This window comes from Xiphophorus couchianus, chromosome 11 (genome assembly GCF_001444195.1).
Source record: "Xiphophorus couchianus chromosome 11, X_couchianus-1.0, whole genome shotgun sequence".
Classification (NCBI taxonomy): Eukaryota; Metazoa; Chordata; class Actinopteri; order Cyprinodontiformes; family Poeciliidae; genus Xiphophorus; species Xiphophorus couchianus.
Window position 1 is genome coordinate 9,158,390 of NC_040238.1, and position 12,275 is coordinate 9,170,664.

The following is a 12,275-nucleotide window of genomic DNA, read 5'->3' on the forward strand; positions in this document are numbered from 1 at the left end:
CCAGGAAGTTTTGCAAAGATTTCTCTTTTAGATTCTTTTTTTACCTGGCTCAACATGTTGGATGTGGCCATACAGCTCCTCTCACCTCGGCTGTTTTGATTCTCTTCACCCTTTTTCATTTTTCTATTCTTAGTCCTGATTTTATATTCATCTCTCCTCTCAGTTTAATCGGAGCAGACATCATCTCCACTTCCAATACTCTTCTGGCAGCAATAAATATGTATATTTTATGAGGGGGACTAAAACAGTCTGCAGCCATCTTTAATGTACCTGCCAGCTAATGTTCTGTATTTATCACATGTTGATAGATATGCTCACATGTTGGCCTGAGCCAAATCAAGCCGCTTCAACAGGGTGCCAAATTGTGCGTAGGGGAGATTATCCATGTTATCTGGATCTGCTTCCTGGAGAACTCCGGACTTAATTTCAATTTTGCTGCGAAGATGTTGTGCATGATTTAGTTGCTCTGTCAAACCAGAGTCGCCTGCTTCCTGTCTCTCTGGTTCTAATTCAGTCCTAAACCATCTGTCTCCCTGCTTCTGTCTCTATCACCGTCTCTTCTTCTTCTCCATTGTTTCTTTACTCCCCTCTGCTCTCCCGCCTCCATCAGTCATTCTCTCCCTCAGCTCACGTTAGCTCCCAGACAACAGAGATAAAGCGCGCCTCTCCTGCATTATCAAGCCCTCCGTCCGCTACCTGCACACAGAGATTATTGCAGAAGAGAGGGAGGGAGATTGTGCCTCTCTCTGTATCTGCCCCCATCTCTTCCAATTCCCTGGCATCTTCCTGTAGCTGCTGTAGGAGCAACAGGAAGGAAAACCGAAAACAAAACAAAGGCCCTAAAACCGCAAGCCAAACATTTTATTTACGCGCTCACCTGTAGAGGCTGATGGCGTACCTGAGGATGGAGCCGTATTGATCACAGATTCCTATCATGTGATATTCAACAGGAATTGTCGTGTCATGACCTCTGATGAAACGTGGTTGGACTGCAACACGGCCGGCCTGACTGAACAACAGACCCAGTCTTTTCTTCATATGGAGGGAAAGATGAATTCTATCATAGTAGTTATGAAGAAATCCAGCCATTTTACAGACATGACCCCACTGTGTTTTTTTCTGTTTTCTCTATTTTTTCTTCATCCATTGTTACTTTTATTCCCTTTTCTTTGTCTTTCTTCTCTGCCCATTTACCTTTTTCAAATTTTCCTATTTTTCTTCTTACTTTTTCCGTTTTTCCCAATCTGCTTTTTATTTATTCTAATTTTTCCCTATTCTTTTTTCCTTTTCCTATCTTTCTTCTTTTTCTTCCTTTCCTTGCTTTTCCTCTTTTTCCTTTTCACATTTTCTCCTTTTTTATCTATTGTATTTTTTCTCTTTTTTCACAATTTTAATCTGTTCTTTTTTTCTTTCCCCAAATTTTCTTTCCCCCCTATTTTTTAGTTTTTCTTTCCTTTCATTAAAGAAGAATACAATGTCTTGATCACACCTTTAATGTTAAAAACATTAAAGGGCATATTTCATGTTGCTAGAACCAATGTAAATAAATCACCGTCCTCTGGTTCAAAGCAGAATGTTTTTTTTCTGACACAATGACAGTTATTATACTATCTACATGAATTAATATCTCTAGTGTTACACAATATGGTTTGGTCAAAAGAAGTGACAGAAACATGCATGGAACAAAGGATACACACACACACATTATATATATATATATATATATGCCGCCGGGGATGCGTGCATTTATCAGACCCAAAACCCATGCGGGGTGCGGCTCCTCTCACGGGGGGCGCGCTTTGGTGACTCTAGATAACCTGGGGCCGCAATACGAATGCCCCCGGCCGTCCCTCTTAATCATGGCCCCAGTTCAGAGAGAAGAAAACCCACAAAATAGAACCGGAGTCCTATTCCATTATTCCTAGCTGCAGTATTCAGGCGACGGGGGCCTGCTTTGAACACTCTAATTTTTTCAAAGTAAATGCTTCGAGCGTTTACTTTGAAATATATATATATATATATATATATATATATAAAACAATAACTCAAACCCAAGAGAGAAACTCAAACCTTTAGTTCTCCCTATAGTTCACATTAAAACAAATTCAGAAACATTGCATGATGTCAAGTTCCTGCCAAATGCTGAATGTTTGGCTTATAATACATCTTTTCTATAGGTTACCATGAATTAATGTGGACCTCTTAAAGAATTCAGTGTAACAGTAGACAGTGTAAGCTCTGTCTGGCATTAAAAACATGGAGGTTACTTACTGGACTGGACCGGATTTCTTTGGCATAGAGAGGTTGGAGGAACTCAGAGTCTCCCTCCAGTTTCACGCCCTTTTCTGTTATTCTCAGGTTGCCCATGCCGTCCTGTCAGGAACAAGAAGCAGCCGTGCTTAGTTCAATTTAGAAAACATCTCTTCTCAAATAATAGCATTTTATATTTAACATAAACGGACAACTTTTACAGTAGTTGAACACAAAACTTGTTCTGGACGAACCCAGCGGTCCATCTCCAGAAACTTCTGTTATTCCTTTTCTTTAAAAAAAAAAGAAAAATTTCAAGAATCTTTAATTTTTGAATTTTGAAAAAGTATGCATGGATAAAACCATTTTTCTCCAATTGTGTATTTCACACAATCAAGTGGGTAACCAGAATGATCGAGATCCAAAATGGATTGGAAAAATAAAAATGTGATTCTCTCATTCTTAACCAGACAGGCATTTAAAACTTTGTCAAAAACTATATATAAACATAAACTGTTTTTGGCTGCTTTAGAAATATTTTATTTACAGTACATTTGAGGGGGCCGGGCATCGACAAGGCAAATACAAAGATCATGATGCATAATTTCATTTTAACTTTGTTGTGTTTACTTTCTTGTTGATTGATTGATATGATCTCTGGATTTGAGCATTTAATATTTTTTACTTGATGCTCATCTGTTTCATACATTTACTGTTGTACATGACACTAAATATAATTACTTTATTAAAAAAACAACAATGATAATTATAGTCTTATAATCTTAATAACTTTAATAAAATTATTAACACTCTTCTTCAAAAATAATATTTTATAATAACGACCTTTGTATTTGTATTACTAATTAGAAAAATAATAAAATTCAGATTCTTCTACTACTACTACTGCTAATGAAAATAAAATAATAATATTATAAATAATGTTGTCAAAAAACTAATAATAACAATAATGCCTGTCATACTTTTTTATTACTGGCGTGCAAACAGGAATGTGTGGGACTTTTTGCACCAGATTGTTGACAGTCAGATTTTGGCTTAGGAGCCGTTAACGAGCCTCTGCCTCATGCAAACCGTCACTCACGCTCAAATGAAATGTTGATGATGCCTCCTGTATCTCGGCCCCCTCCACATCTAACTGTCAGACGTCAGGTGGCTTCAGACCCATCTCACATCCGTATTCCGACCAAATTACATCCCATTCTGTCACAGTTCATCATGGGTGGTAAACTTATGATTCCAAAAATAACCAAAGCATGTGGAATTGATTTCAAACGCTCACTGAGCTCCACAACAAAAAATAGCAGCTTGAATTCCTTCAAACTTTGTGTTTTTGATTATGTTCACATGTCCAAACAGAAGACTTTAAAGGACAATTTTTGTTTTGCTTGAACGGAAAAAAACACCAAAAGCTTCTGCATGCTGCTTTTGGAAAATTACATTTTTCAAGCCCTCAGCAGGTGCTGAAATAATTTCATACATCTGCATAAACACCAGAGGAGGGGAAAGAAGACAGGAAGTTTATCCACTGAATTAGAGCACTGAACATTTCAGCGTTATCTGCAGGAAGTACAAGTTCAAGGTAAACACTATTGACCCAGCAGTAACGATGATGGAATACACAAAGAGCAGCCTTTTCATAGAAATGTTTAGATTTTGATATGTTATGATTCACTGTATTGTTACAAAAATATCAAAACGTGTAATCAAAAAAGGATCCATCTTCCTGTTTTCAATCAGTCCTTTGACTCGTCAGGTTCTGACCAGCAGAATGAGATCCCAAACTTACTGAGGATGATCCGAAAACATAACCCTCCCCACACACACTGCGTAAAATATATTAAAATTCATGGGCCTTGGTGGCAGAAGAGCAAGTGAAATACTGAATTATTCCCAGTTGGGTCATGAGACGTCTCATTGCTCTTCCTGCTACTTAATTTCCCCAAAGTTTGATGATGAAACCCAACGAGAAGCACATACAGATCAGCTCTGTCACCCGCACTAAGACGAGCTGGAGTAGCACTTCCTAGCAGGAGAGAGGCTATAGCTTAACTTCCTGGTTAAATAGGAAACAGAGAAGAAAAAATTGAAAAATAGAAAAAAAATCTGCTCATTTCCAGAATTTCAGGAGGCCTGAATAAGAGATGGTGCAGCTATTTTTGGGACAGGTAAGACAGAGGCAGAGAAGTGTTCATCCACTGCTGTCATTCATAATGACTGTTTCTTTCCTTTACATCTTGAAGCTCAACAGTACAGGTAGGTGTGCAATAACACATTTGACTCTGTAGAGGGCAATACACTATGTTGTAATACATGATGTGCCTTTTACAGATGGTAGGTATCAACAAGACTGAATCTAACACTTTAGCATTAATTAGCTCCTGCAAAATATCATGTTGGGATATTACCTTAGTGTTGGTGGAACTAATATCTTATGATTAGCGCTTTAGCATTAGCTTACTCTAAACACCACTTTGGTGTAGCACCAAAGTGCTACACCAAAGAACTAAAACTCTGGTGTTTAGTTCATAAACACCAGAACTAGTGTTTATGATTACCGCTTTAGGGTTAGCACAACTAACGTTTCAGTTGGAGGAGACCACCACTGCCAGCTTCCAACATAGACTCAGTGAGGAAAAAAAACTGAGGTTATCCAGTAAGGTTATAAGCTTGAACTTGGAATCAGCTGACTAGCATCTCAAAAGCATTATGATAATAAAGGGTTTCTTATAAAACCTTGATAAACAAAACTGGTAAATAATTTTGTTAAATACATCATCCAGGGGTACTGCGGTGGTTCAGGGGTAACGCACAACCCACATGTAGAGGGCTTAGTCCTCGATGTGGCAGTCATGGTTCGAGTCCAGCCTGATGACTGTCGCAGCATGCCTTCCCTTTCTCTCAGTACTTTACTATCTAACCACTTTCAAATAAAGAGTGTTGGTCAGGTTGATGTGACAAAGTATGATTTAACAGTTTTGTTAATTGGTGAAAACCCAGCATAATAATTAATTATGTACATGTCCAATAATTACATTTCTCTGCCGTCATCAATAATGAGTGGAAATCTGCGTATTTAAAAGCAATGTGTAAATATGTTGAACATTTGTACTGAACTTTTGGCAAAGTCAGTACATTAAGGACGTTGAAATACATGTATATTTTTGTATTATTACACTTCTACTGACCTGCTACTGATGCAAGCTGCGGATTGTTCACTGTAGATTTCACAAAGTGAATTATTCAATTTTAAAAAAGGAGTATTGGTCAAGATAGAACATGAAGATGACAAAATCAAAGATCTGCTCAGATGCTGAACTCGCTGTATTCCTGCTTCCCTCCTGATCTTGCACCCTTTTTATTTTGATCACTGCAGGCGGCCCATTGAGCTGAGCAGGCATGAATAATTGAAGGTAACTGTGACCAGCATAGATACTCTGAGGTGTTCCTTTAACTCGTTGCTCTCCAGCTCCTACCACATACCATTAGTTCCTAAGAAAACCCTCGTATCTTCATGACCTAAATGAAACTCACATGTGTTCTTCCCCTTCTTAAATGAACATTTCTGAGACTGCTTTGGGCTTTTTTCCCTCTGAGAAGCATGAACATGTGCAGCCCATGAATAGGTCCTACATATTTCCCATGCTGGGACAATAAAGACCATCCATCTGTTTCTGCAGCTCTGAATATGTCCCCCCCTTCATCTCTGGCCACGCTGGGACTTTCTCAGCCGCATCCATACGGTCACGATTTTACAACGCGGACAGATTGCTGTTCGTCATTACTCATGCTCAAAGTGTGTAGCCGTAGGTCAACGGCATTTCAGCTCCAAGATGGTTCTTTTTTATTTTCTTGTAAGTTTTGAAAAATTAGAACGATGTATGTAGAAACATGGTGGTGAGGCTCGTATTCATCCCCAGGATGATATTTTATTACATTGCAAAAACACGAATCTCATCAAGCATTTTTGGTCTCTTCTAGTTCAAAGATCTTTGTACACTTGAAATAAATGTTGTTGCAAAACTAACAATTAACCCTTTGGAAAGATGCAGGAGCTTGTTTTAATAAATAATTTCTTAATATTAATGAAAAAGTACTAATTCCAGCGGCACAGTTGGTAGCCTCCTCCCACAGTCCAAAAACATGACTGTTAGGTTAATTGGTCTCTAAATTCTCCCTAGGTGTGAGTGTGTGTGCACATGGTTGTGTGTCCTGTTCTGTCTGTGTTGCCCTGCAATGGACTGGTTGACCTGTCCAGGGTTGTCCCACCTGTTGCCTGAAACGTTCGCTGGAGATAGACACCAGCACCCCTTTTGACCCCACTGGGACAAGGGTGTACAGAAAATGGATGAATGGATGGAAGTACTAATTCCACTGGCAGATTATTTCACTTAAAGCCAGACATTTTCCCAGGTTATAAGAAAAATAATTTTGACCAATATTAAGGAATGACTGACTTGAAACAAACTCCAATATCTTGTTGAAAAGTCACTTGTAAGTTAGTTTTGTCTTATTTCAAGTGTACGAACCCATTTACACTGGAAACTAGACCAAAAAATTTGGTAGGATTTTGTGATTTAGTTGTGTTTATATAGGAACACAGTAAAAACACAAAATCTTAATATCTATCTTGCTGAATAAACCTTAAAATCGATCCATAAGTGTCTCCATCCATTATTGCTTCCTTAAACAATGCGTGCTGTGTGATGTCTGTGTTCTTTCTCTGTGCATGGTGGTCATTTTTGTTTTGTAAATTATTAACACAGAAGTTTGACTTCAGTCGCATCTAATTTCACCAAAAAATCAGAATTGAGCGTAAACATCTACTGTGCGTACACAGTCAAAGTAAAGTTCCAGTATTTTTCTGTGTGGTCTTTGTTTGAACTCCGTTTCAGTTTGGAGCAAGTGAAAAGCGTCTTGTAAAAAACCATCTGGGCCTCTGGCTCCTTCTGTTGTTCTACAGATTTATTTGACCCAGTGGAGTGCTGCACCACAAACAGAAGGAAAAATCAGGAGCAGAAATATAAAGACTGATGCTAACCCTGTGTCTTTGCTCATATCTGTCCTTTTATCGGTATCCATTCCACCTCTCTGTTCCCCGCTCCGTAAAGCTGACACCTTCAGAGGGCCAGGACGCGCTGCTGTCAATAACACTGAGCTCCCGGCCTCTTATCGAGTGTCTGCTCGATACGCATCAAGCCGCCACCTGAGGCTAAAGCAAATATAGACGTCTCTTAAGGAAATATTACAAGGAGTTGGACTTATTGCACATCGCACCCTAATCACAGCTCCGCATGTTTAAAAGGTGAAAGCTGTGTTTGAATACTCCTACGCAAGACGAGGTCTTCTGGGATCAAGTGTTTGAACTGTTCCACCCAGGAGTGAGAAAAGAAACTGCTGAACGTTCTCACACTCTGCTGCTGAAGGCCGTTATTACAGCTTTAATGATACGATGAAGCTGCTGTTGCTTAAAATATCTCACCGAGAGCTCCTGGAGACAAACAACTCAGATAAACAGTGTTTTAGTAACTTAAAGATAAACTCTGGATGCAGGAGTTTTTATCTGAACCGGTGTGGAGCATTAGATTTAGGGCTGAAACAATTAATCATCATGAAATAATCATCAACTAAAAGAAATTAATTGTTAACTTTTGGCATAAGAACTCTGAAAAAGGCCTTTTTTGAATCAACAACATGTCCACAGCAGTAGGTAAGAGAAAACTGCACAAAAAATTCTACATTTTGCATTTAAGATGACAAAAAATCTTAATATGTCTATAATTATGTTCCACTCTGAACTCCTCAAGTTGTACAGTTGTTGCTTTATCTGGTTTAAATTCTATAAAATCTCCTGTAAAGCAACTTTTGCTATCAAGTTCTTAGTTGGTTAATCAAAAAAAAAATATTGATGTTAAGACAAACAGAAAGGCTGAGCTTTTCACATGTTCATGTTAGAAGTATATTTTAGCTACAAATGCATCCTTTACAAATTGCTGCAAATGTTCAAGTGCTCACAAAAAAATGCTACCTTATTGCCTTCTAGGCATTAAGAAATTTATTTTCTAATGAACAAAGGTGTCAAGCTATTTGTTTATTTGTATTTTAAACATTTTTCTAATATTGTATAAAATAAGCTGTGAATAAGTTCCAATTAATCGGTTGTCAGAATAATCAATAAAAAAATCGATTACTTAATTTGTAGAATTTTGAACTGCGGTTGGGAGCCAGAAAAAAAAATGTGTCCAAGAACCACAAATGGTCCCCGGGCCCATTTGGACACACTTTGGACACACTTTGGACACCCCTCGTCTGCCATCTTTAAGCTTGTAATTTGTGGAGCTCGATTTTATGAAAATCTCCCAATAACAAATAAATAATAACAAAGCCAATAACAAAGCAAATGAATTGTGAATAATGTAGGACTACTGACTCTTGTTCATTCCCTCATAAACCAGCATACTCAGCTTTTGTGTTTCAGATGCAAATAAACAAAGGCTCTGGCCACCTGTGCACCATTTACCAAAAAGCACTCAGATGGTAAAAAGATGGTTCAGCAAGCAACGATGGATCTCATCGAGCGCTCTTTCAATCAGCCAGTTGGGGGCCAACATGGCTCCGCTCCAAACTAATACATTTTACATCCTGTCTCCTTGATACCAGCAAAGTTTTTCTATACTGTTGGAGCAAAGAACCACCTGGAGCAGCAACTTGCAGAGGTTTGCTCTCTTTCTGTCGCTCCACGGCTGATAGCTGCAGCGTCATGTAGCAACACCCTGCGATGGCTATCAGCCGAATTGGCTTTGAGATTGCTCTTCATCCTCCTCCTCCCTGCTCTGATTGAGGCCCTCAATGCAGCGCCGCATCATCCATCAACGGGATGAGAAAGCCGACGGAGGTGGGAGTTTGGCAGAGAAAGAACCAAAGAATGAAAGATGAAAGGGAGGAGAGCGGGCCGGGGGGGAAGGTGGTCCTGATGGAGTCAGGATGAGATAAGACTGAGTAAAATAGATAAACACAGAGAGAAACAGGAGTAAAGAGAAGAGAGAGTAACGACTGCATATGTTCATGAGTGGACAAAGCTGGGAAGTCAAATTGTTGTGGACCTTTAAGCATCTGCTGCTCTTCCTGGTGTCATTTTGAAAAGTCAGTCTGCATGAAAACAATTGTACCATTCATAAACGGTTCAAAATGTCAAAGTATACATGTGTGCAGCTTTTTATCAACCCCAAACAGCAATAGCTTCTAGATGGAAACCCCTTTACTAACCCACAGGTAATGCTACAAAAAATGTAAAGAAACATCAACTTTTTGAATGGTTTTTTTCTCACTTTTAGAAGAAAATAAAGTGAGAATAAAAATGTATTAAAATCAGACTTAAAAATAAAATGTCAGATGTTTTGGTCAATACCAACACAAGGTTAGCACACGGTTGCTGCTAATTTGTTGCCTCCACATCCATGTTGTAATTCTCAGGTTCCACCACATCCGAAAGGAACAGTCTCATAGATTAACACCGCTCTAACTCTTCAAAATCTATAAACATTTCTGGTCAAATCAATCACATATCAACAACCCTGTAGGATCAAATGTTGATTTGATGGTTTATTAAACTTTTCCTCTCAGGAATGGGAATCAAAGATTTCAGCCATCAAACTCCTTTTGGACATTCTGTCTGCTTGAAAATGTATTTATTTAAAAAAATATCTCCTATGCAGGGCAGCTTAGAATAATAGCTATATTTATATATTTATCCCAATGATGATTTCCATACAAGTAATTCAAACAGAAAAACATGGTGTGGTTCCAGGGTAGATGTCAGAGCAGCATGGTTGCCTTCATGAAAAGATAAAGAACAGCAGCAAGGCTTTTCAGAGGCGCCACCTCTGATGTCTCCGCCTGCAGCCGCCAGTTGTCAGTGTCACAGAGGCTGATAGATTTCCTATTAACTCCATCTTCATCTGGGATGAATGCCACGGCCCTCGGAGGCCAACACCAGTGCACCATCAAGGACTTCACACCGACGGTGATTGAAGGGTGAAAGTAAAAGCCTGCAGGCTCGGGGCGGTGGATGAGAGAGCAGCAAAGAGACCAAACATAAGCTGCCGCTCACTTGATGAAATAACAAACACGCAGACATGGAAGTTGATTTAGTTTACATTTAAGGACTGAAAAACATCTGAGAGATGAGACAGTAAAGTTCCGTCAGACTTTAGAAAAGTGTATATAAAGTAGGTTCCTCTTCAATGTGTCTTAATATTTAGGCAGAATTTGCTCCAAAGGGAGACTAAACTCATAGAAACACTGATTAGTCACAGGAAGACCTCAGCACTATGAACATAACCTGTAGACAAATTTAGCAAAGATGACCTTCCTTGGATAGGTTAGGATAGCTCTATTGTTTATACAAAACATGTCAATTATATTTTTTGCATAAAATCTTTCTTTGATTATGAGATTTCAGTCTGGTCAGTTCTGCCTGTTTTGAGCTTCTTTCAGAATGAGCTGTTTTAGGGCCTCTTGTCACTTTAAATTCAAATAAGTTGCTGTTGGCCACGCCCCCAACTAGCAAGTGGAAATGGCTTCAAGCAGATGCACATCTATACAATTTTACATATTTGAAAAGCATTTGTAGAGCCTCCTGCACAGCCATTAAGAATGCAGCAAGTGGTTTCTGGATGGTATGTCAACACAACAACATAATACTTGACTTTTCCAGCAGCCATTATACAGCGGCTACGGCAGTAATACCAGCTGACCAAACTTGCTGGAGCTCCACTTGGATTGCTAGGTGATGGGAAGAGCTTAGCTGGGTTTATATGCCGTCTACAAGGCAAAAACTAGTTCATGCTCTTCTTTCAGTCCTGAGAAGCCCCAACTGGTTGAAATATTCACTAGAGGAGATGTTGTCTACAAGACAAGTACATCTGTTTTTCCCCCTTTTTTATTCTGAATGTTTGAACTCAGATGACAGTTTTTAACTGATCTTGTGGAAATGACAAAAATAAACTCAACGGAACAAAAGAGAAAACCTTTAATGTCTTAACTTCAAGGACAACTCAAGACAGCCAGCCTTACTAGGGATAAAGGTTCCTAACACACACTCTAGATATGATAGTAACTTTGACAGTAAGTTGCTGTAATTATCTCTTGATTATTAAGTAATTACAGTTTTAATGGTACTTTGTGTCAAAGTTCCATCAAAGACAGAAGCAAACTCCGGTCACCGTCTCGACCATGTCTCATGGAGCGTGGTTAAACTTTTCCAAAATACATTTCTTACTTACTCCAAACCTAAAACCACTGAGCAAGTATACATAAAGAGCAAGGAGTAAAATTTGTACTCCTTAAAGGAAAGAGCAATTTCAGAACTTGATCCCAAGAGATCATCACTCCCAGCTTTGGACAACTCCACTCACTTCCTGATTAATATTTGATTTGCTTTAAAAATCTCCTTCTCCGTGTCAAACCTCTCTGACTACAGCCTTCATTCAGATGTCCCCAAGTATTTCAGCTTTCCACTTTTTCAGAAAGAAGATTAAAACCCTCAGCTCTACTTCCTCTTGCACCAGGATTTTTCTCCATATAGCAACCCAGACCAGTTATCCAGTATTTCAACAAACCTTGAGAACTGAGATTTTATGAACTGTAACAACACTAAGCAATTCATGTAAGTACAATGATGCATAGTTTGAAAAATGTTTTACTCCGATTTACTGTGATACCCCTAAAAAAAAACCTCATTGAAACTAATTGCTTGTGTGTAGTTCTCAACGACCATAGACCATCAGTGAACAAATCATGAAGCCCAAGTAACACACCAGATAGATCAGGGACAACGTTCTGGAGAAGTTTGGTAGTATTTTTACACCTGACAGTCTGGAAGACTCAGTTTGATTGGGGACAAAAATTGCAATATTAGCTACATTTTCAGCTGGTGTGGTTACCTTCAACACTGCACTGTGTCAAACGAATCACTCTTTGAAAAACCTGTTCAACCCTTTCGCCTGTGG

General features: G+C 38.8%; 1 protein-coding gene across 2 annotated transcripts in view; it reads right to left on the minus strand.

Moving 5' to 3' along the window:
* The window catches only part of sgcd (sarcoglycan, delta (dystrophin-associated glycoprotein)), a 154,967-nt gene that overhangs the window by 62,130 nt on the left and 80,562 nt on the right, over nucleotides 1-12,275 (minus strand). For both annotated transcript variants that reach the window (XM_028031272.1, XM_028031271.1), the window contains exon 3: nucleotides 2,272-2,373. In XM_028031272.1, the coding sequence (XP_027887073.1) occupies nucleotides 2,272-2,373 (102 nt within the window). The remainder of the gene's footprint in view (nucleotides 1-2,271; nucleotides 2,374-12,275) is intronic.